This window comes from Tursiops truncatus, chromosome X (genome assembly GCF_011762595.2).
Source record: "Tursiops truncatus isolate mTurTru1 chromosome X, mTurTru1.mat.Y, whole genome shotgun sequence".
Classification (NCBI taxonomy): Eukaryota; Metazoa; Chordata; class Mammalia; order Artiodactyla; family Delphinidae; genus Tursiops; species Tursiops truncatus.
This window is the reverse complement of record NC_047055.1, coordinates 1,538,750-1,562,385: the sequence shown is the minus strand read 5'-3', so window position 1 is coordinate 1,562,385 and position 23,636 is coordinate 1,538,750. Positions and strand designations below refer to the sequence as shown.

The window sequence follows — 23,636 nt, the reverse complement described above, 5'->3', positions numbered from 1 at the left end:
CTTACACAACTGTGTGTGTCAAATCTCATGAAGCAAGTTGTGAATTTTACTGTACGCTAATCATCCCTCAATAAAACAGATTTTACACGGTCATTCCTGGGGAATTCCCTGGTGGTCCTTGTTAGGACTCGGCGCTTTCACTGCCACGGGCGCGGGTTCCATCACTGGTTGGGGAACTAAGATCCCGCAAACTGAGGCGTGGCCTCAATAAATAAACAAAAACGAAAGTCAGGGGACTTCCCTGGTGGCGCAGTGGTTAAGAATCCGCCTGCCAATGCAGGGGACACGGGTTCGCGCCCTGGTCGGGGAAGATCCCACAGGCCGTGGAGCAATGAAGTCCGTGCACCACAACTACTGAGCCTGCGCTCTAGAGCCCGCGAGCCACAACTACTGAAGCCTGCGCGCCTGGAGCCCATGCTCCACAACAAGAGAAGCCACCGCAATGAGAAGCCCGAGCACTGCAACGAACAGTAGCCCCTGCTCGCCACAACTAGAGAAAGCCCGTGCGCAGCAATGAAGACCCAACACAGCCAAAAATTAATTAATTAATTAATTTTAAAAAAAGTCATTCAGGACAAGGAGAGACATCACAGTCTGCAGAGCCCTAATCCATCGAGTACCACTCTTGTGCCTCCCCCAGCATGCAAACAGGCCTCGTCCCATTTTTAAAATTACTGTTCACTCTAATTCAGACCTCAGGTGAGTCGCCACGCTGTCTTTCTGTCGTCTTTGGTCCACTTGACTCCCAGTACACACTCGCACGCAGGCACACACGCGTGGTTTGATTCAATATATCTTTGCCCCGTTGGAGCTCTTTCACCTCCTAGGCCTCGCCTCCTCGCCCTGCTCTCCCCTGTCATTCCATTTCACTCGCTGTGAGCTCACTCAGTCCTCCCTCTGCCACCGTCTGCAAAGCCCACCCCACAGGTGGGATGCCCAGTTAGGGCACCTCTCTCCATCCTTGTGTGCAAGGAAAGTTGCCTGCCGCATCGGTAAGCCCCACGCTGTGCACGCTGAGGGGATTCAGGATGGAGAAAACAGGATGCTGGCCCCAGACGGCTGAGGCACAGATCAAAGGAATGATCTCAATGAGCATCAGACCCTTGCCTCTTCCCATACCTGGAAGAGTGCTGGATTCAGTCACTTGAAATGCCCAGTTTTCTTTAACTGACAGTAATCTTTTGATGTTCTCACTACCCTGGCTCCCCCCTTACCTCCTCAGAGCTGTCCCTCAGAGCTCTCTGAGAGGCTGTCCCCCGGACTGGAATCCTCAGGAAGTCCACCGAATAATACATAATCCTCAAGTTTTCGGGTGTGCATTTTTTTCTTTTTCTTTTTTTATATTTATTTTATTTATTTATTTGGCTGCATTGGGTCTTAGTTGTGGCAGGCGGGATCTTTGTTGCGGCACGCAGGCTCCAGAGCACGCGAGCTCAGCAGTTGTGGCTCGTGGGCTCAGTAGTTTTGGCTCGCGGGCTCCAGAGCGCAGGCTCAGTAGTTGTGGTGCACGGGCTTAGTTGCTCCACGGCATGTGGGATCTTCCCGGACCAGGGCTCGAACCCGTGTCCCCTGCGTTGGAAGGCGGATTCTTAACCACTGGACCACCGGGGAAGTCCCTCAGGTGTGCATTTTTTTCCAGTTGACACCAGGCATGGCCTTCCAGCGGCTTTGCTCGCGTCCTTCCTTCCCGTAGGGCACCTGTCTCCCCTCCCAACCTCGGGAACCTCTGCTCTCCTGGTTTTCTCCTGGCTTTTTCGTCACTCTTTCTTCGTGTCCCTGGCTGGCTCCTCTTTCTCTTTCATCCCTGAAATAGCCTTCAAGTGTCCCCTCCAAGGCCTGTGCCTTCCCCCTCCACCCCCCAGACACACACCCCTGGGGGGTAGGGCCGCTTCGCCTGTTGAGCAAATGGTCCTGGTTCCTGAGAGCCAGTGGTAGAGCAAAACAGACAGATCCAGGTCCCACAGTTCTGACCCACTGCCCTGGCGCCGGGCACCTGGGATGGTCAGTGCCCCCACCCCCTCTGCTCAGACACTGGGCTGGGGGAGCTCGGGGCCCACTCCTCGGCCACACACAGAACCTTTCTGCAAAGGCAGTCCTACAGGGAGACGGTACTGGGCAGGGCAGAGGGGGCTGCGCCGGGGGAGGGGGGGAGGGTGTCTGTTCACTTCTGCCCGGGGCCTGAGGCCACCTGAGGCCAACTGGCCGCTCCATGGCCAAGTCCTCCTTGGTAGCTGGGGCTGGGGTGGCCTGGGGTGTCTCCATCTGACCAGCTCTTTGCCGCCCGCAGCGGGACTCGGCCCAGCCTCTCAGCTGGCGCAGCGCCGGCAGGTGCACCAGGGGCTCCTGAGTCGGGCTGTCAGCCAGGTAGCCAGACTCTCCGGGCACACCGGCTGGCCTCAGGGGCTCTTCGTTCCTCCCAGAGGTCCCAGCACTTGTTTCCCTTTACATCCAGGCCTTGGTGTGGACACAAAGCCCTCCCGTTCCTTCTTGGAGCCGAGAGAAAGTCGCAGCGAAGGGCCTTCCCCCAGACTTTTCCCTGGACTCGACAGTGGGAAATAAGGAGCACAGGGCGCAGAGGTGTCCCCAAGCCCTGCGCCAGCTCTCTGCCGGGACCAGCTCTCTGCATGACCTCGTTTGGGGCTGGGCAGAGAACCCCATAAGGAGGTGATGGCCCATTTACCCCAGAAGGCTGGCACTGCTTCCAGAGCTGCCCGAGACGCAGTGAGCAAAAAAAGGCACTTCCACACCTGCCGGCTTAAGTCTCTGCCCATCCTATCGCCATGGCTCAACTTTCAATTGTTGGATTCCCATTTTACAGAGGGGGAAGCTGAGTCACAGAGAGCTGGCCACAGCCTGTCCAAGGTCCCACAGTGGAGGAGTGGCCAAGTGGGGACATGCGCTCCTCTGCAGGCGCCTCAGTTCCCCAGGGCAGACGAGGAAGGTGTCATCTCACCGGCGAGTCTGGGAGGGTCTTGGGGACCGGGCAGCGAGAGGCACATGGGGAAGGGGGCACAAGGAAACAAGTGGCCGGGAACGCCATTTTCTACCCTTTTCGTTGATCTGGATGGCAGCGGAAAAGTCCTTTCTATGCTCCTGGGTTAGTCATGGTTGTGTGGTTACAGGGAGAGTGAGGATGTTCTGGTTCCTAGCAGGTGTGGCTGATGTGTTCAGATGTGGGGTGTTGGTATTCTACAACCGACTTCCAAATGGTTTAGCAAAAACCATTACAAATACGCACACATACCGTGGGGGTGTGGTGTGGAGCGTGTGTGTGTGTGTGTGTGTGTGTGTGTGTGTGTGTGTGTGTGTGTGTGTGTGTGTGTGTGTACTGCGCGCCGTGTGAGTACTGGGCGTGAAGCGCATGTGGTGCAGTGTGTGTGCGTGTGCGCTGTGTGGGTGTGGGGTGTAGGGGGGCTGGGTGGGCCCCCACCCTGATGACCCCTACTGGCGCCGCCAGACTCTGGCCGCGAAGAGGACGCCTGGCCTTGGCTGTACTTGAGCCCCTGGTCTGTGAGAGGCTGCTTTGGTCCCTAGCCTCGCAGGTCAACAGAGAGGAGGGACAAATAGGAAGAAAGGGCCAATCTCAGCCTGGAGCCGGGCTCTGGGCCGCATGCAGGCCACTGCCTTGGGCTGGGCTGGGCCGGCCTGGGCTGAGGGAGGCCAGGGCCGGTGGCAGGAGCTGGGGTGGGGGTGGGGAGAGCCTGGGATGGGGAAAAGGATGGGCTGGAGAGGAGAGGAGGGAGGGAGGGCACAGGAGCGCGCGCGCGCGCGGCGTATGTGGGGGGAGGGGAGAGAGGAGCTGGAATATGCGTCAGTGCAGAAGCTCTGAGCCCCCTTCTCCTAGGACAGGTGTGGGAGGAGGAAAAGCGTGGAGGTGTCCCGGGCTCCCACAGTCTGGGGAGGAAGCTGGATCTCTCGGGGACACCTTCAGCCCCAGCTTGACCCCGCCCCCCCCCTTCCCGTCCCTCATCTCCTGCGGCCTAATTGAGGAGCGGGTGGGGCCTTCGCAGGCTGGGGAGAAGCCCTCCTTCTGCCTAGTGGGGACCTCGGGAGAGCCTCGCCCAGGCCCGGAGAGGGGCAGAAGGAGCCTGGCTTGGGAAAGGGGGGGGTCAAGCTTCGCCACGAGAAAGCTGTGTGACGCTGAGCCGGGCCCACCCATCTCCGGTCGCAGTTTCCCCACTTATAGACACGCTGAACTAAGTCATCGCCCAGAGCTCCGCAGCCCCACGAGTTAATAAAGGGGGCCCTGCGGAAGTGGGGGCAGGCACGGGTGGTGGCAGATAGCCGGCTGCAGCTAAGCCAAGCTCTGGAGGGCTCGGCTCCCCCTTGGCGGGGAGAACGGAGTCCTGGGATGGCTGTCGCCAGGAAGGGAAGCAGAGGCGGCCAGGAGCCTGCTTCCCTGTGCCAGAGGCGGGAGGCTCATGGGGGAGGGGGAGGAAGTCCCCTCCTGAGCAGGTCACTCCCAGAGGCCTGGTTGGGGCGGGGCAGGCGATGGAGCGCTGATCTGAGCTCCTGGGCCACCTTTGCGCCCGCTGCCGCTCAGCTGCCCAGGAGCCCGGGAGCCCGGCCAGGTAAGGGGCTACACGGGGGCATACCAGCCCTCCCACCGTGTCCCCAGCCCTCCGATGGCCACCTCTCTTGGCCTCTGTCAGGGCGGGGGGGGGGGTCTATCTGTCTGCCTCGCTTCTTGTGGGCCGCCTAGGTAGGTCATAGGCTTGGTTCGTCCATCTGTCTGACTGTCCCTCTCTCCAGCTTCCCCTGCCTAGTCCTGGGAGGAGTGTAGCAGGGCTCCGAGGTCGATGTCTCTCAGGGGCCAGACCTCACCAACCCTGGTTAGGCTAAGGATGTACCCCCAGTGCCCGATCACTGGAACACACACACTCACGCATGCGCGCGCGCACACACACACATGCACGCGCACGCACACACCCCCACCCCACCACCCCGGCAGCTCTCTAAGGACCCCTATCCGGAGACTCTGGGCAGCCAGGCTGGCCCCTCTGGTGGGAGGCTGAGCTCGCCACCCCGTCTCCTCCAGGCGCTCAGGACTCCTGCCCGCCCCACCATGGTCATGGCGTCCACCACGTCGGGTAAGGTCCCAGCCACTGTCCCTACCCATCCCCCCACCCTTTCCTCCACTGGGATGAGCCAGGTGGGCCGGGCGGGGTTGGATGAAGCCAAGAAGCCCCTTTCAGAGACCTCCTTCACCCACTTCTCCGGGCTGCTGGTGCGGGGAGGGGAGCGCATGGCCCTATGTATTCGCTTGGGCTGGGGCTGCCCTTCCCTCCCCACCACATGCGGATCCAGGAAGTGGGAGGCTGGAGGGAAGCAGAAGGCCACCAGCTCTGCCTGACCAGCGGGAAGCTCCCTGGGCTCGGTTCCCCTGCAGAGCACACTCCCTAACTCAGGCCTCTCCCCCCACCGCTGCCCAGCTGTGCCCCGGCCCCTCTCCCAACCTACGCCGCCCGGCAACGGCAGCAAGGAGGAGCCGCTGGACGCCCGGGACCCGCTGCTAGCCCAGGCGGAGCTGGCCCTGCTCTCCACAGTCTTCGTGGCTGTGGCCCTGAGCAACGGCTTGGTGCTGGGTGCCCTAGTGCGGCGGGGCCGGCGGGGCCGCTGGGCGCCCATGCACGTCTTCATCGGCCACTTGTGCCTGGCCGACCTGGCTGTGGCTCTGTTCCAAGTGCTGCCCCAGCTGGCCTGGGACGCCACCGACCGCTTCCGTGGGCCCGATGCCCTGTGCCGGGCTGTCAAGTACCTGCAGATGGTGGGCATGTATGCCTCCTCCTACATGATCCTGGCCATGACGCTGGACCGCCACCGCGCCATCTGCCGCCCCATGCTGGCACACCGCCATGGAGGCGGAGCTCGCTGGAACCGGCCGGTGCTGGTGGCCTGGGCCTTCTCGCTTCTCCTCAGCCTGCCCCAGCTCTTCATCTTCGCCCAGCGTGACGTGGGAGACGGCAGCGGTGTCCTCGACTGCTGGGCCCGCTTTGCTGAGCCCTGGGGCCTCCGCGCCTACGTCACCTGGATCGCCCTGATGGTGTTCGTGGCACCTGCCCTGGGCATTGCCGCCTGCCAGGTGCTCATCTTTCGGGAGATTCACGCCAGCCTGGCGCCAGGGCCTGCAGAGAGGGCCGGGGGGCGCCGCGGAGGGCGCCGGACGGGCAGTCCCAGCGAGGGAGCCCGGGTGTCGGCGGCCATGGCCAAGACCGTGAGGATGACGCTGGTGATCGTGATAGTGTACGTGCTGTGCTGGGCGCCCTTCTTCCTCGTGCAGCTGTGGGCAGCGTGGGACCCGGAGGCACCTCGGGAAGGTGTGTGGCCGTGGCTCGAGCCGTGGGGGCCGCTCAGGCTTGGCTGCACACACACCTTGGCCCCTCCCCTCCCCAGCCGTGGGCTCCCGAGCGGACGCGAGCTGATGTGCACTGCTAGCCGCTGGGTGGCACGTGGGTCGCGGCCTTCCCTGGGCACCCTCATCCCCAGCCCAGACCCCTGCACCACACAGGGCCCCCCTTCGTGCTGCTCATGTTGCTGGCCAGCCTCAACAGCTGTACCAACCCCTGGATCTACGCTTCCTTCAGCCGCAGCGTCTCCTCCGAGCTGCGAAGCCTGCTCTGCTGCGCCTGGACGCGCGCCCCGCCCGGCCTGGGGCCCCACGAGGAGTCCTGTGCCACGGCCAGCTCCTTCCTGGCCAGGGACACCTCCTCCTGAGAAACGAGGGGCGCCTTCCTTCCAGAGGCTCCACGAAGCTCAGCCGCCTGCCCGGGGACAGGCTCCGCGATCGCGCGTAGGGAGGGGCTGCGGCGGTGGGCTGCAGGGTCCGGGGCCGGCGCATGGCTTCCACCCCAACCAGTGCCTGCCCTGCCGGCTGACGGAGGTCCCGGGAGCGGGGGGTGGGGGGTGGGGGCCCAGGAGGAAGAAAGGGGTGGGGCCGGGGGCCTTCCTTTCCCCGCCTCTCTAGTCCCCCTCTGCCCTCCCTTCTGACTCTCCCCGTCATAAAAGTTCCAGCTCATTTCCCACCTGGCGAGTCTCCTTGGATCAGGGTAACGGTGGGCGCGGGGGCAGCGCGGAAAGATTCTCAGAGCCCTCCCGCACCCAGACACGTGAGCGGCTCTAGAACCCGCCACGCAGGCCTTCAAAGGCAGCCCTGTGCCAAGGAACCCCCCGCAGAAGCTGTTCCCAACCTGCCATCTTTGGGGTGCCAGGAGGCTGGCCCTGTACCCACCTTCCCAGCCCCACCGAGACAGAGAACTGGCTCGCGTCGGGGAGTCAATGCACAGGCCTTTATGAATGGCCGCCAACACCAGGCTGGCACCCTCGGCTGAGCAAGGGCACCGGGCACCCGACAACCAGCGACAAGCCCTCACGGCCAGCTGCCCCCAGCCTCCCTCCTCGGCTGCCTCCCAGAGGGGCCTGAGCCAGGGCGGGGGAGGCAGGGGTGAGCTGGGGTGGCCTCGTCCTCCTCTCTGCAGACGGTCACGAGCAAGCATGCTGCACAGGACCAGGGAGAAGCAAAGGGCCTGGGGAGCCCGGCCGGTCTCCCCCGTGGCCGCCTGGGGCGGGGCGGGGCCTGCAGAGGAACCGGTAGCACCTCAGTGCGGCTTGAGGGGTGAGTCCAGGTCCTGGGGCTGGGAGGCCAAGAGTGAGGCTGGGGCCCCAGGGCCACGGGAGAAGCCTTTGGTCTTGCCGGGGCGGCCGCAGGCCACGGTCTTCAGGCTGCGGGGCCCAGGGCCAGGGGAGATGGTGGACGCCGGCCCGAGGCCCTGACGGACGGCGGTCTTCCCCAAGAGCTCCTTAAACACAGAGTCCATGGTCTGCGCCACGGCCTGGCGGGGAGGAGAGGAAGGCAGGGCGTCGGTGCGAGCGGCCTCCACCTGGCCAGCCAGTCCCCCACCCCCAGGTCAGTGGCGCCAGCTGACCCAGGAGCGAGGCCCTCCTACCCTCCGCTGCCCAAACTCCTCCATCCCCTGAAACAAAGTCCTCGGCCACCGCCTGTCCCCAGGCCCCTCCCCTCCGTGGGCCCCGCAGCTGTCGCCCCTCCCTTGCCCGGTTTCGCTCCTGCCACTTTTGGTGTGGCGGTCACCGTCTCCTCCGGGGACAGCAATCCTCAGTCCAGCCCTGAAATGGGAGCCCCTCTGGCTGGGCCCCGGGTCCCCCTCCTCTTCCCACTCTCTCCCTGGCTGAGATCACAGCCACCATCCCCTGGCTTCGGGGGCCACCAGCGTGCCTGGACCTCCAGGGCCAGTGGTCCCCTGCAGCCCAGGGAGGAGGGGCTGAAATGCCCCTGGAGAGACGTGCACATCCTAACCACCCCCCACCCTGCACTGGGCTGGGACCCTGTGTGGAAATAGGGCCTTTGCAGATATAAGTTTAGGATCTGGAGATGGGGAGACGATCCTGGGTTATCTGGGCAGACCCCAGATGTAGTGATAAGTGCTCACACGGTTCCCGGGGCTCAGCCCGGCGGTGCCCACTGGGAGCCCACAGTGGGGTGCGCTGGGCCCAGAGGGGAGCCGGGTGTCCCCAGGCTGCACCCCTGGCCCCGGCCGCATCCGGCACCCGCTCTCTCCCCCTGCAAGAACTACGACCCCGCCTGGCTCCCCAGTCAGCCACCTCCCTCAGCCTCTTGTCCACCTGCCCCTTTCATCCTCCCTGGCTCGCCAAGCGCCTGCCACATCACCACCTTTCACCTAGTCTGGCTCTAGATGCCAGCCTTGAAGCCTGTCCCACTCACTGCGTCCCACTCAGGAACCGAACATGAAGCCCAAATGTGAGAGCCCCAGGTCCCCTTCCCTTCTACCCTGCCTCCAGGCCCGTCCCTCCCCACTGCACTCACACCCTTGCCGGCCTGCCCCTCCCTAGGCTGGGCTCCACCGGCTGGTCTGAGGTCAGGAAGGTCAGACTTGAACCTTGGGAGGGAAGAGTCCGGTTCATAAGGGGAAGCAGAGACCCATCCCTGAGAGGTGCCCCCCACTTGCCACACGGCCATTCCCAGCTCTCACCTTATCCACCTCCACATGTCGCTCCGGGGATGCTGGGACCAAGCAGCGCCGTCTGTGCCCAGAGGGGCCCCCGGGTGTGCCGAGAGGGGCCTCGGGTTGGGTGCACGGCTCTGGCCTGCAGGGCATAGACAGTGGGCCTGGCGGGGGCCCTGGGGAGGCTTCTCCCAGTCCAGGGTGTGGCCAAGGGAAAGGGAACAGTGAGGCCGGTCCCTCTCCACCTCCTCCAGCCTGGGGTGGGCGGGCAGGGCCCCCGGAAGCAGTCTTCCCCTTGCTCACCTCTGGACAAACTCCATGGCCGGGAGGGCCTCTGGGCTGCTCACCAGCTCCCCGGCGGCCGGCAGCCCCTGGCCCACAGCAAGCTTCTCTGCCCTGGCGCCAGAGAGGCAAGACCGCCTGTTAGAACGCTCATTCTGGGCTTGGGGTCTGGGGGCCAGAGGGCTCAGCGCTGGCCAGAAGTGGTCAGAAAGGCGCACTCTGGGCCACCCCGGGCCTACGGAAGCGGGGACTCGGGGCGGGGGAAGGGCCAGAAGCCCGGGTGAAAGGAGAGCCTCCCAGGAAGGGCCCCAACTTCACTCACTCACCCCGCCGGCAACGTGATGTACTTATGGGGGATGAGTCCCCGGGCCCCGGCGTGCTCGCCCCGCCACCAGTCGCCTGAGGCCCGCTCGTGCAGCCGCAGCACGTCCCCCCGCTGGAAGGTCAGCTCCTGGGCCGTGCGGCCCGTGTAGGCAAAGCAGGCCACGGCCTCCACAACCCCCTCCGGGTCTAGGGAAAAGAGGGGACCCCAGTGTGGGGGAGGGGTGGAGTGGGCATCCAGGGCGGGGACAGGGTGGGGCACTCCTTCCCGCCCCCCTCACCGTCCTCCGGGGCCAGGCTCCCAGCCTCTGGCTCTGGCTCCGGCTCCGGCTCCGGCTCGTTCTCCCCCGCCGGGCCCTCCAGCTGGGCATCCCTGCAGTGCAGAGCAGAGCAAGGCGGATGAGCGCACGAGGGATCGCCCGTCTGCCGGACCTCCCTCCCGGCAGCACGAAGAGCCTACCCCAGGCAGCTGGCAGAAGGCGGCGCCATGCACTTCTCATAGACAGGGCCGGGCAGCTGGGCCAGGGGCGGGAAGACCCGCGAGGGCTGCACAATGACCGTCTGCACCAGCTGGTTCACCCGGCCCTGCAAGGCCACCGGGTCCTGCCCGGCGGGTACGGGCAGCAGCGTCGGCCCGAAGCACACGGCCAGGTTGTAGGCATCCATCATGTTCTCATCGCTGTACTGGGCCAGGCTGGGGGCACAGGTGGGTCACAGGCAGGGAGTTCTCGGCCCGGTGTCCCCTCACCCCCACTAGCAGCTGGCTAGAGCCACCCCTGAGCCGCCCTCGCCCCCCCTCCCCCCGCGCCGAGAGGTACTCACTGGTTGAGGAAGGCGAAGAGGTAGCGCAGGACCACGAGCACCGGTGCGGGCAGCCGGGCCAGGAGGCGGCTCACATGCTCCACCCACTCCGCCGCGGCCTCCGCTTCTGCGGCCGAGGCCAGTGCCCCGGAGAGAAGGCGTGAGCGCAGCCGTGGAGGCCAGCGGGGAGGGCCCCCCCCCCCCCAGGGCCCGCCTCAGACCCCCGCCTCACCCGCAGAAGCCAGCAGCTCCCTGAACAGCTCCGGGGGGAATATCGGAGGCTGCAGGCTCCGGAAGTAGAGCTTCAGCACACCTGCCACCGAGTCCAGGTCATGGGCGGTGCAGCCCTCCACCAGTGGGTCCTCTCCTGAGGGCGACACGGTGGCGCAGGGGGCGAGAAGGCGGATGGCACTGGCTCTTCCACCCACCCCCATCCTCACCCCCGGCCCCGCCGGTCCCCACCTCTCTCAAAAGCGTCACGGATCTCCGAGACCCGGGGCTGGGCGCCCGACACCCGGAAGATGCCCTCGTGCTGCAGGCCTGCGGGAGGACGGAGAGCCGGTGGGCGCAGGATCGGGTGCCAGGCCAGCGGCAGGAGGGCCCAGGTCTTACTCACCGTTGAGGTTAATGAAGCGGATGCAGCTCTCCACCACCAGGGGCACGGACTGGCCGGAGCTCTGGGGACAGGGACAGAGAGGGTGTTCCCTCCACTGTGGACACAGCACGTCCTGCCTCACCACTCACTCGCTTTTATTTTCTCTTAATGCGTTATGCGGTCAGCAGTAAGGCCTGCGAGATGCATGCCCAGGTGTCCGACATCCCTGGTGCCGTCTCGGGCCACGCCTTACGTTTTACCTGCTAACTGTTTATTGCTGGCATGTGGAAATGCCATCGAACTCCGTATGTCGACCTCGAATCAAGTAACATCGTGAAACCCAAAATTTGTTCACTTAAATAATCTGTTGATTCTTTTGAACCGTGACATACAGAATCACATCCTGCAAATAACAGTGTGATTTCTTCTTTTCTGATCCTTCTTGCTTCCCTTACTTCCTCTCTCGTAACCCAGAAGTGGGGCCCGTGGACACTCTTGCTTCTGTTAACTCAACTCCTCAGCCCTAAAATCGCTGCCACCCGAGGCTTTCCGTTACTAGTTAGGGACGTGCCCTCTGACCAGTGCAGGCCCGACAAAGGCCCACCCAGGAGGAGACCGGTGGCCGGGGCGGAGGTTACTGGGTTCACAGGCAGCCCCCGGGGCTGGAGGGAGAGCAGAAGCGGGGAGGGGCCCGCACTTGGTTGGCGGGTGACACAAAGCAAGTACCTGGATAAACTTCTCCATGTCTCCCCCAAAGAGCTTCTGGTTATACTGGGAGCTGGGGCGGGGAAGGCGGCTCTTCTGGAGTTTTCTCTGTGTGTACTGGGTCCTGTCGTGAACAGGAGCTGGCTCTGAGGGGAGTGGGTGTGGAGACTAGGCTGCCCCGACACCCTGGCCCAGCCAAACAGCATGCTGGAGCTCGCGAGCTATTCCAGAACCCACTGGGCAAAGTGGGAAACAGGCCACCGAAGGACGAGCAACAGAGCCGGGTCCCAAAGAGAGGGGCGGTGGGGACCCCACAGCTCCTCGGGACGAGCTGGTCCTTCACGAAGGACTCACCGAGACACCTCCCGCTCTTCCTTGTCACCTGGGGAGGAGAAAACGTTGGTGTGTCTCTCGGGCTGGGAGGTTCCTCAACACCCCGCAGAGGGAGAGGGCACCTGAAGGCCCAGGGCGGTCACAGGACAAAAGGCGGGATAGGGGCCGGGATCCTCGCTGGCTTATCCCCTGCGTGCCAAGCACCCTCCCTGGGTGGAGAGCACGTGGGCCGGGTGGAGGACCCAGGAGGAGAGCCAAGCTGCGGCCGCTCCCGGCCCTGGGGGTGGCGAGGCAGGGGCTCAGGGGGCCAGGAGCGGGGCCCACCTCGCTGAATGGCCTCCTGCAGCTTCTCATGCTTGGCCTGCAGCTTGGCGAGGATGCTCCGTCCACTCAGGTACTCCTGGAGTTTCTAGGAAGCCCCAGGAAGAGTCCAAGGCTTTAGTCCTAGCTCTGGGCCTCCCCGGCCCCCCGCCCTCCTGGCCCCGCCTCCCCACCGTGATGTAGAAGGTCTCGGTCTCCTGCTGCTGCCCCCGCCTCCGGCTGGCCTGCCGAACCCCTGGGTCCGAGCTGGTGGACTTGAGGGACTCGGTGGAGGGGCTGGCCTGGAAGGACTCGAGCATGTCCCCATCTTCCGACGCCACCACCTCCAGCAGGGCCTGCAGGGTGGCCTTCAGCGTCTTGTTTACCTGGGGAAGAAGTGGGGACAGGTGAGGGACAGGGAGTCCAAGTCAGAAGGCAGGGGGAGGGCAGGCCGGGTCACCCATACCTCCTCTGTCTCGATGGTTTGTCGGTCCAGGCGGCTCCGGATATTGTAGGCTCTGGGCAGAATCTCGTCCCGCAGCTCCATCTCAACCCGGATCTCAGCCACCTGCAGAGGGCAGCATCCAGGCGGCTGAGGGCCACGCCCGAGACGCAGGGTGGGGCTGGGCAGCAGGCACCGAGGTCTCTGGGGCCCATTTTCGCTGCCTTGGCCGCCGATGCACAGGCTCACCAGCCTTGACGCTGCGTACAGCCAGATCTGAAGCGTGGCAAGGACACCTTCCCAAGGGGAAGGCGCACACCCGCACGCATAGAGACTTGCGCACGGACGTTCCCCGCAGCGCTACTCCTCACAGCCCAAAGGAAGAAGCAACCCAAGCGTCCAGCAGCTGATGAAAAGACAAGCAAAGTGCGGTCTCTCCATACAATGGAACGTTATTCAGCCACAAAGAGGGAGGAAATTCTCACACATGCTTCAACATGGGTGAACCCTGAGGACGTTATCCTCAGTGAAACAAGCCTTTTGTCACAAAAGGACAAATAGGACATGATTCTACTTGTATGAGGCGCCTGGAGTAGCCAGATTCCTAGAGACAGAGAGTAGATGCTGGGGGCCATGGGCTGGGGCGGGGGGAGTTAGTGTCTAATGGGGACAGATTTTCCATTGGGGAAGATGAAAAAGTTCTGGGGAACGGACGGTGGTGATGGCTGCACAACAACGTGAAGGTGTTTCATGCCACTGAACCGTGCACTTAAAACGGACAAAACGGTGAGTCTTATGTGTATTTTACCACGATTATAAAATTTCTATCCAGGCCCTAGAAAACACTGACATTAGAAGACCCACCCCCTCAAGCCCACATAATGGGCAGAAAACCAGAAATTGACTCTCTGGAAAGGATAAATCAGAGGGGTTCTGGACTCAGGGACACTAGTCACTGCTGAGGAAGGGGACGAAAGTCCCTACTGATGAGAGAGAACACAGCAGCCGCCGCCATCTGGGGCTGGCCAGGAGCTCAGAGCTGTGCCTCAGTGTGGGCCTGTTGGACATAAGGAATGTCACAGAGCATCAACGTCAGACAAAGCCACTGTGGCCATGACGGCTGAAGATAAAAAAAAGTCATCAGCGTGTCTGAGCACAGACCAAAGCAAAAACCTTGTCCAAGGCACAAAAATGAGCAAACCTCCGCGCGTCCCAGCTAGTGTGAGGGACGGTTCCTTCCTCACTGATGACAGCTCTAGCCTCCCTTTAGCCACCCCTGCCCCGTCTTCTCAATAAGATTTATTAAGACACCCTGTCAGAGTTACCCCTGTTTCCTGACAGCATCCAAGCCAGTGCCAGGCCCCTCCCCCAAGTCCCCTAACCCTTGCCCAAGTCCTCGGAGTCCTTTCTAGCACCCTCTTACCGAGACACCCCCAGCTCCCCGTGATGTGGGTGTCCCTCACAGCAATGATCGGAGTCCCTGCCCAGCCACCCTGGGGGGAAACCCACTGCTGCCAAGCTCTGCTCACACACATCAGATACATAAGGCACCTCTCTTCAGTGCCTCCTCTGAAATATGAACTGACGGCCAAGAACCGGCAGCCATTTGAGGGAGAGCGCTAACGTGGAAGACATTGGTCAAAGCAAGCAAACAGTGAAAAGGCAGGGAACCGGGGGAAAATGTCAAGAAAAGGAATGAACATTTCAGAAAGATTTGAGAAGGTATTGTATCCATGAAACAAGAAGAAAGGGCTGTTTTAAATAGGAATTTGGAAAACAAACCCAAACTCTTAAAAACAAAAAAATATGAAAGTAAATTAAAAAAAATTTCAACAAGGGGCAGGAAGAAATAGTCGAAAAAATATCTAAGAAAGCAGAATGAAAAGGTATAGCGATGAGAAATAGGAAAGATAAAAGATAAGGAAATCAGGGCTTCCCTGGTGGTGCAGTAGTTGAGAATCTGCCTGCCAATGCAGGGGAAACGGGTTCGAGCCCTAGTCCAGGAAGATCCCACATGCCGCGGAGCAGCTAAGCCCGTGCACCACAACTACTGAGCCTGCGCTCTAGAGCCGGCGAGCCACAACTACTGAGCCCGCGTGCTGCAACTACTGAAGCCCACGCGCCTACGGCCCGTGCTCCTCAGCAAGAAAAGCCACCACAATGAGAAGCCCGCGCACCTCAACAAAGAGTAGCCCCCGCTCGCCGCACCTAGAGAAAGTCCGCGCGCAGCAACGAAGACCCAACGCAGCCAAAAATAAATAAATAAATTTATATTAAAAAAAAAGATAAGGAACTTAGACTGTCAGTCCATGGTGTTCAACATCAAATTACAAGAATTCGTGAAAGGAAGAGAAAAGAAAATTAAGGGAAGGAAATTACCAAAGGAATAAAATGAGCTCAAAACCTTGAGACACAGGTTTGCATAGTGACGAGGCCCACTGGGTGCCCAGCACCATGAAGGAAAAGGATCCCCAAGGCACATCATCATAAAACCTTACACGAGGGAAAGAGTCCATCCTAAAGGCTTCAGGGAGACAAACTGCAGGTCACGTGCAACAGTCCAGAAATCAGAATGGCATTGCACTTCTCACCTACAACCTTGAATTCTATACCCAGCTACACTACCAATCAATTTCAAGGATAGAATACAGACATTTGGGGCTTCCCTGGTGGCGCAGTGGCTGAGAGTCCGCCTGCCGATGCAGGGGACACGGGTTCGTGCCCCGGTCTGGGAGGATCCCACATGCCGTGGAGTGGCTGGGCCCGTGAGCCATGGCCGCTGAGCCTGCGCGTCCGGAGCCTGTGCTCCGCAACGGGAGAGGCCACAGCAGTGAGAAGCCCGCGTACCGCAAAAAAAAAAAAAACCCAAAACAAAAAAAGAATACAGACATTTTTTCAGACTTTCGAAGTCAGGAAAGTATGGGGAAAGATGTCCACACAAACAAGGGTAATAAACCAAGAAAGAGGAAGACACAGGATCTGGGACACAGACGGTCCAACGCAGGAGAGAATGGCAGGAATGCTCAGGACGATGGGGCAGGGAGGTCCTGGACTTCACAGGCCTGCAAGCCGGGACTGGACGGCTCCAGGGCAGAGCTCTGAAGAGAAGAGATCACCTGGTGTGAGGGGAAGACGGAGACGACAGCACTGGGAGGTGGTGATGTGGGGAGGAGCCCTAGTCAGCCACGAAGGAGGCCGGTAGGGCCTCTGGAAGCGCAGAAGCGCCAGCAGCACCTGCCGCGTTGCTCGCAGCAGAAGCAGCAGCTAGAAGATGGGGAAGGGGTTGCGTCTGGGGAGTGGGAGTCAGGGACGGAACGGGTGAGTCAGAGAAGGGCTGTGTGCCATTGGACGCCTTGAGTAACGTTTGACTTCCGATACGACTTTGGTCAAAATACATATTAAATAAGTAAAAGCTCAGCGTAACCCCAGCCCCTGCACAATGTTCACGAGGATAAACTGGTAAACAAAAGAATAGCTCGGAGGTGCATTTAAAAATGCCTAGTGGGGACTTCCCTGGCGGTCCAGTGGTTAGGGCTCTGAGCTTCCACTGCAGGGGGCACAGGTTTGATCCCTGGCCGGGGAACTCAGATCCCACAAGCCGTGTGGTGCGGCCCAAAAGAAAAGAAAAAAAAAAAAAAAAGATGCCTAGTTATAAGTTACTGTTTGCATGGTTTCTCTCCCCGCAAGTTTGCATTATGAAACGTCTAAGGTACATAGAACCGTCGAAAAAAGAGTATACGGACAGCTATATACCACCCGCCAGCTGGCCTCAAAACCAGTGGCATCCTGGCTGTTTGCCCTTGCGGGGGGCGTGGGTGTGTGTGCGCGTCCTTCGCCTGAGCCGCAGAAGTGAGCCGCGGAGGTCTGCTGGCTCCAAACGCAAGTCCGGAAACCGCAGAGCCTCATTTGTCTTGAGGCCACTGAAGGAGGGTCTGAGAAACAAGCTACCATCACAATGAAGACGAGAAAACACAAAGCATTTGCCTGAAGGGGCGGGCAGAGACCCTCACCTCATCTCCCTCGTGGGGCTGGTAGTCGAAACGCAGCGGGGGACAGAAGGCGGCTGCGTGCACCTCCAGCACCTTGGCCTTGTCCCCTGGAGGGTCTAGGGCTTCCACCACCTCCTCCAGGCTGCCCAGGCCCTGTAGCTGGGAGGCCTGGGTGCGGCTCTCGGCGGCCGTGTAGCTCCGGAGCACCTGCCCCAGGGCCAGGTGGAATCCCGTGTCACAGCACTGGGGGACAAGCGAGGACACGGCTCGGGCAGGCTCGGCACACAGGCGCCCGGCCCCGCCTGCCCGCCAGCACTCACGTCCATGAGGTCCAGGACGTCACGCACGTAGTAGTTGTTGACAGCGGCGTTGACGCTGGCCAGGCTGAGCAGGTACTCGTTGCGTGCCTTTGTGCACTTGAGTTTGTGCTCCAAGAACTTGGCATGGCGCTGCTCAGGACCACACAAGCCCCAGGATCACCCACGCGGCCCCAGCTCCGCCTCCCATGTAGCCCTCACCCGCGACACATGCTCTCTCCCTTCCCTTCCCCACGCGGACAGCTACACCCGCTGTCCCACCAGGTCCCTCAAACAACTTGGCCCCGAAGTCATGATGTCCTCCCTCCGCAACGCTGGCAGCCTCAGCGTCCCCATCCTCTCTTCAGGGACCGCCTCAAACATTCCTCCTCCCCTCCTGTCACTCAGTCACCCATTCGACACGTCCGCTCGCTTGTCTGCAATCTCACAGCACTGCGTGAGGCAAGGACGGGTGGGTGGAAGGGCCCCCAGGCTTCCGGCAGCAGATTTCTCTTTGCCCAGCGGGGCTTGGTGGGGGAGACCAGCTAGGAGCGTGCGGGCTGTCCCGGGCCTAGTGGCTCTTCTCCTGCCCGCTCTGTCTACCACCCCAGCTTGGGGAGCCCTCCAGAGCCAGCCCCGCCTTCCTGCTGCACACCACCTCCCTGCAGGGCCGGGACTCGGAAGGACAAAGCCCAGGAGCCAGAGCCTCCGGACACAGACGGCTGCCCCCCAGGCCCACCTTCTCCACCAGCCGCCCTCCCTTCTTGAGGGAGCCCTTGCGGAGGGGCCCTGCCTCGGTGCCGGCACTTCGGCACGCCCGCTTCTCCTCCTGCCGCTCGGCTTCCCGGAGCTTGGCCTCGGCATTCACGCTCTCCATGTGGTACACCTGGTATGTCTTCTTGGCCTGCAAGGAGGCCCAAGGCCAGGCAGCCCTGCTCGAGGCCACGGCCGCAGCCAGCCCTCACCCTCCCCATCCCAGCCCATCCGGGACTCGGACCTGAGCGCTCTGCCCAACCACCCAGTGCCCAGAGCAGCGAGAGAGGGCCGCGCTCGCGGTCCTCGAAAGCCAGGTCTCTCCTTGAGCCTGGCTCGGGGAGATGCGAGGTGATGGCCTCCCTCTGATTCGGACGGGCCCTGCGGCGCTCTCACCGTCTGAAGCTCTGACACCACCTCCAGGAGCTCCTCCTGCAGCTGTTGCTCCAGATCCTTACTCTGCGGGGGAGGGGAGTTGAGCACAGTCCTGCCCCAGTGCAACACCCACCTCCATCCTGCAGCTTGGCTCCCCTCTGCCCGACGCCCCCCGGCCTCCTGGGCCCTCCCAGCCGTGACACCTCTGCATCGGGCACCCACGGGCTGCCCTCGCTAGATCTTGAGGCCATCCAGCATCCCGTGCCCAGGGCAGGGGCCTTGCCTTCTTGACTATGCGCCCAACATCCTCCGCGATGTGACTCAGGCGCTGGGCCAGGGGCCCACCCAGCATGTCGCCGAGGGCCGCGCTCTCGCGGCTCTGCTGCCGCGTCTGCTGCAGCAACACGGCCCAGCAGTGTAAGGGCGACAGGAGGGACGGCTCCTTCCTGGGGGAGACGGGCACTCAGACCGACGGGGAGCGGGGCCTCAGGCCCTGCTGCAGTCGTCCCACCGGCCAGTCCCCAGGACCCACCGGAAGCTCTGGTGCTCCCGGCTGCCACCCCCCAGGCGGCCTGCGCGGCCAGAGAAGCGCTCAACCAGCTTGTCCAGGCCCCGCGAGTACTCCAGCTCCACCTCGGCGCGGCGCCGCATGAACTCGGCCAGCTCCTGCAGCAGCTCCCGCCGCAGCTCGCCCTGCAGCTCCAGGCAGCGCAGCTGCTCGCCCAGCTGCCAGCGCATCTCTGTAGGGGCGGGGCGGGGGGGGTACGACGCAGCTCAGGCTGGGGCAGTGGCCCCACCGCCGAGTGGAGTGAGCGCAGAGCCAAGGGGGCGGGAGGCCGGCCCGGCGCTGCGGGAGGTCTGCCGTCCAGCCGGCTCGGGGCGGGCCTGAGGAAGGGGACCTCTGAGGTGAGGCTGAAGGGAACCAGCCGGGAAGGAAGAACGGAAAGGCCCTTCCAGGCAGAGGGCAGAGCCCTGCGAAGGGCCAGGGGCGAGAGGGAGTGTGGAGGGTCCCGGAGGCTCGGAGCAGGTTGGGATGGTGGGAGAGCACCTGGCACTTGGGCTTCCCATGACTCCCCGGTTTCCCTGCCACTTCCTGACCTTTGGGTGCCCGGGACCCCAGGCAGGGTGGCCGCCCCCGCAAACACAGAGACACACGGGGCTGCGCAGGCGCGGGGTGGCCACGGCGCTCTGCCAAACCTGCAGTGAACTTGCGGCCTCGCTGGCTGGAAACCCTGCCCTCAGCCCCAGGGAGAAAGGGCAGCGCCAGTGGGAGGGCCAGACCAGCTGGTGGAGGCTGACCAGTGACAGGACTGAGGCAACTGGCCTGTTTGCTGTTCCCAGTACCGACTCCTCACTACCCACCTCCGGGCAGAGAGGGCCACACCCCGCTCCCCACACTGCTGGCTTCTGACACCTTATCGCTGACTTGATTTGGCAACTTTCCCCACACAGACCTAAAGCGAAGAACCGCCTGAATGAGGATCTTAAGCAACCCACTGGCGAGCCCTGGGCATCCCGGGGACATAACGCACTGTCTCGGCTTCTGGCAGGCGGGTCACCACTTACTAATTGCTGTCCAAAAAAGGGACGTTAAATGACTCCTTCATTCAGCATAATGTTGGTTATGCACCCAGTCAGTCTAGACATGGAGACACGGTGCCCACCCTCCTGGGGACACAGCAGGGGGACAGGCACGCGCTAGAACGTGTCGGAACAAGTGGCACTGAGAAGACAGCACAGAGCGGGAGGTGGTCAGGAACAAGCAACACTGGAACAGAGAGCTGAAGGAAGCAACAGAGGGGCCGTGGAGCCAGCGTGGCTGGAGAGAGCTGCGCAGGCGAGGGGAGGGGGGAGATGGCCAAGGCCCGTGGTTGGGGAGGACTCCCCACTGGACGCCGAGGGAGAGGGGAGCCACAGCAGCGGAGCCACGAGGGTCCGGCTTCGCACTCAGGGCCCCTCAGGCTGCCGTGGGGAGCCAGGGCAGAGGTCAGGTGACGGAGGAAACGTGCCCAGCCCAGGTGGCAGCTACCGCACCAGTCCAGGCAAGACAGTCAGGGGCTTGGACCAGACAGCCAGCCTGGGAGGAGGTGGGCAGTGGCAGGACCCAGGGTGGCTGTCGGAAAGAACTCTGCGGTGAACAGCTCGGTACTGGTGCCATGTGGATTTCTGTCCCGCCAGTGGCGTCCCACGGGCTGTGGGGCACGTGGCAGCCTCCATGGGTCCTGCCTGCTCGGCATCCGCGTCTCCTCCTCTGATTTCCCTTTCGAGAACGTCCCCTTCCTACTCTCAGCCCCTGGGTCCCTCTCCCTGACTCCAGGCGCCCCAGATGTGGCTCTTGCATCACCCATCCCTCGGCCCCTCCACCGTCCTCCACCGTAGGACTAGATCAGTGACAGGCCCAGGGGCCACCATCCCCGCCCCGCGCTTGCACCGCAGTGACTGAACGAGAGCGCTCTCTTTCCACCAAGGGGTCAAGCTGGGTAAATGGAAGCCTGGGCGAGGACTGCTTCCTGAAGGTGAAACCAGTGCAGTCTCCTTACACCGTCCGAGGCCAGGCCACTTGAAATCAGGAGAGTCTTCATTAAATCAGGGTAACAGTTTGGGGATAGAAGTAAATTTCATTTCATTCCAAGAAAGATCTGAGATGTCCCGGCTTGCCTCACTGTCCTCTGGCGTCTGCCCCTTCCTCGTGGAGCGACAGCTCGCTGGGGGCCTATTACAAGCGAACAGTGCTCAACGGGCCAGCACACCAAACCGTTTCATTTCTTCTGTTCGGTGCAGCCAAGCCTGGGCTGGGATTCGGGCCTGGCGTCAGGCAGACGTTGAGTCGGCAGGGTCTGAGCACAGTGAGCCGGTGCCTGCTGAGCTCCCCAGGCTCCCCAGGCTCGCAGCTGAGTCGGCGTCCAGCTCTCAGATCTCAGCTGGGATGCGCTCATCAGGGAAGCCTTCCCAACCTCCCCACAGACTAGGTCTGGCCCTCTTCTTGTCCCCTTTCTTGACATCCGCACCCTCCCTTTATAGTGGTTTTCATCATAATTGAAATGAATTGTGTGATAGGTTGTTCACTGTATGTCTCCCCGCTAGACCTGTGAGCCGTATGACAGCAGGGATTGCTTCTCCTGTGCTCAGCACTGTATGTTCAGGGCCTGGCAAAGAACAGATGCGTACAAAACATCTAGCAAAAGGAAGGATGGAATCCACGTATGCTTGAATTGCAGAGCCAGGACTGGGCCTCAACAACACTTCCTGTGAGTGAGGCATTCGGTCTCACTTCTGCTGACAAGCAAAGCAGAAAAGATGGCCTCCCAAACCACGACTATGCTGACCTTTCAGAATTGCGGGTGTCAAGACAGTGATCCCGTTTTTCTAGCATAGTAGGAAGTTTCTTTGGGTGGGGGGGTGGGGGCACGGGGCGGGGGGACGGGGAACAGAAGCTAAAATCATTAGGGACCCAGAGCAGGCAAGGAACAACTTAAAAGACAGCCTTGCTCGAAACCCCAATTTTTTTTCAGTGTGAAGGAACGACCCACATTTGCTGACTGAAGAGTTTCCAAAGTCCTTCAGCCGCATGACATTTGGGGGATGCGGCTGCGGACCATTCTCTCCATCTGAGGAATGTTGCAGGGGAGGCTTGGAGAGCTGACTGGCCCTGCACGGTCACCTCAAGCTGGCTCTGGGCAGCAGGCCACCCTTCCCAGACGGGGAGGACTCGAGCATACTTTGGTGTAAATTGCTTGTATTGGATAATGACGTTGGAATCTCCATCTATGGACTGGAAGGACATTCGAGGCTCATTTCATTACACCTCCTGGGACCTATAGGAGTGGCCATAAGCAAGTCACTGGTCCTCTCTGAGCTTCGGTTTCCTTCATCGGTAAAATTGAGCTATTGAGACTGATATACAGGGTCGCACATCTGAAGACACCAGAAAATGTTACAGCCTCAAACTGCTGGCACTTGGACGCTGCCTGCTTCCCTTTGCACGAGTTACCACGCCCTGAATAAGACCCAGAAAAGCAGTCGACTAAGAGTTTGCAAAGCTGATTTGCATACGATTTGCACAGAGTGTTTATCAGAACCCAAAGAGGTCTGCTCTTGCAGAGGGCGCAAGATCCCTCAGGCCAAGATACACTGTGCCGGTTTGACCCAGAGACAGTGGCCTTCAACTCTGAGCCACCTCAGCGCCCAAGGGAGGGAACAGGGACTGGGCTGCAGGGACTGGAGTGGTTTTAGGGTAAAGCCATCGCTAAATCCATCCACCGAAGCTCTCGGACCCCCTACCCAACCCCCGTCAGCAAAGTCAAGGTGCTCCATTTCACTGTGGCTAGAATGCCACTTTGGGGGGAGCACTCGGTGCCCCCTTCCCTCCTCGGAGTCCTTAGGTGAGGTGCAGGGAGAACCCAGGAGGACACAGCTACCAAAGGGAGGGAGGGAGCGAGGGAGAGTGGAAGGAAGGAGGAACAGCGGCGGTTGCGGCCAAAGGGACGTGGAGAGGCGGGCAGGGGGCGCGGGTTCCCTCCCTCAGCCCCCTCCGGAGGTCACTGGGGGAGAGCAGCGGGCCCTGGGCCAGCGGCCAGGTCTTTTCGAGCTCCCCCACGACCTTCGGGGTCTCCGTAGGGAACTGGGCCGGGAGCGCCCCGCGCCCTCTCACCTTTGACTTGCGCCTCATGGTCCGCCTGCGGCCCTCGCTCCCGGCGCAGCTTCCCGTGCGTGGCCATGGCCGCCGGGCGGCCGCGCCGTCGAGCTCCGTTGCTCCCACGCGGCCGCAAGCGGGCCGGGCGTTGGGACCGGAGGCCCCCGCAGCCAGCAGCCTGCGCCGGCCCCGCCCCGCCCCGCCCCGCCCCCAGCGCGGCTCCCGGGGCGGGGCGGGGCGGGGGCGGCCGGCGCGGCCTGGCACTGCTCGAGAGGGTCTGGGGTCGGGGGGGGGGGGGGGGGAAGGGGTGTGCGTGCGTGTGTGTGTGTGTGTGTGTGCGCGCGCGCGCGCCCACTGGGGCCGGGCCTTGCCGTCGCCTCGCCCCAGGCACTGGGCGCGCACCCGGGCAGCCTTGTGCCCAAGGTTCGGCTGCTAGGGCCGGTGTGGGAGCCCCAAGGTGCCCGGCAAGCTGGCATCCTCTGGCTGCCATTCCCCCCCAGCCTCCAGAAGGCTGTCTGGTCACCACTGCCAGACTGCACATCGTGGCCATTGGCCCTGAATGCCAGTGCGCAGTGACACCATAGCTGCTCCAGACCCTGGGCTCCCTTGGGTCACCTGCCTCCCCCAGATCCCCAGGACATCAGATGGGGCCCACCCTTCCCAAGCACAAGGAGCCTGGAGAGCCAGGTGGGAAGGGAGGTCAGCACCAGAGAACAGAACGTGCCTTCACTCCCTCCAGGCCCCCTCATGGGGAGCGGGTGGGGGCGGAGGTCAGAGAGCAGGCTTGGGCTAAGGTTCCCCTTCTGCTCAGCCCTGTGGGGAGGAACAAGCCT

At 62.1% G+C, this 23,636-nt stretch overlaps 2 protein-coding genes across 3 annotated transcripts; one reads left to right on the top strand and one right to left on the bottom strand.

Annotated features, from left to right (window-relative positions):
• Positions 1-4,478: 4,478 nt before the first annotated feature.
• On the top strand, positions 4,479-6,859 carry AVPR2 (arginine vasopressin receptor 2). The gene is made up of 4 exons (XM_073799367.1): positions 4,479-4,571; positions 5,039-5,090; positions 5,433-6,317; positions 6,509-6,859. The coding sequence occupies exons 2-4, from the start codon at positions 5,066-5,068 to the stop codon at positions 6,712-6,714; spliced, it is 1,116 nt and encodes a 371-aa protein (XP_073655468.1). The 5' UTR covers positions 4,479-4,571; positions 5,039-5,065; the 3' UTR covers positions 6,715-6,859.
• Positions 6,860-7,266: 407 nt separating this feature from the next.
• On the bottom strand, positions 7,267-22,979 carry ARHGAP4 (Rho GTPase activating protein 4). Of its 2 annotated transcripts, none has more exons than XM_033849096.2 (22): positions 22,822-22,979; positions 18,703-18,910; positions 18,454-18,616; positions 18,192-18,254; positions 17,782-17,946; positions 17,067-17,195; positions 16,768-16,989; positions 12,782-12,883; positions 12,510-12,701; positions 12,340-12,424; positions 12,037-12,064; positions 11,704-11,806; positions 10,999-11,059; positions 10,845-10,922; positions 10,615-10,749; positions 10,404-10,509; positions 10,042-10,275; positions 9,863-9,954; positions 9,587-9,770; positions 9,282-9,374; positions 9,006-9,120; positions 7,267-7,829 (listed from the first exon to the last, which is right to left on the bottom strand). In XM_033849096.2, exons 1-22 carry the CDS (start codon positions 22,886-22,888, stop codon positions 7,596-7,598), a joined length of 2,859 nt encoding a protein of 952 aa, XP_033704987.1. In that variant the 5' UTR covers positions 22,889-22,979; the 3' UTR covers positions 7,267-7,595. The 2 variants fall into 2 exon arrangements, with proteins under 2 accessions (XP_033704987.1, XP_033704988.1); XM_033849097.2 differs by having other exon boundaries at positions 7,640-7,829; positions 9,006-9,163.
• Positions 22,980-23,636: the final 657 nt, after the last annotated feature.

Coding starts and splice junctions, on each gene's coding strand:
- AVPR2 (XM_073799367.1), top strand. CDS start 5,066: ATGGTCATGGCGTCCACCACGTCGG. Junction 5,091..5,432: donor CATGGCGTCCACCACGTCGG/GTAAGGTCCCAG, acceptor ACCGCTGCCCAG/CTGTGCCCCGGCCCCTCTCC. Junction 6,318..6,508: donor CCCGGAGGCACCTCGGGAAG/GTGTGTGGCCGT, acceptor TGCACCACACAG/GGCCCCCCTTCGTGCTGCTC.
- ARHGAP4 (XM_033849096.2), bottom strand. CDS start 22,888: ATGGCCACGCACGGGAAGCTGCGCCGGGAGCGAGGGCCGCAGGCGGAC. Junction 17,196..17,781: donor GAGGGCGGCTGGTGGAGAAG/GTGGGCCTGGGG, acceptor GGTCCTGAGCAG/CGCCATGCCAAGTTCTTGGA. Junction 11,807..12,036: donor GAAGAGCGGGAGGTGTCTCG/GTGAGTCCTTCG, acceptor TGTTCACGACAG/GACCCAGTACACACAGAGAA.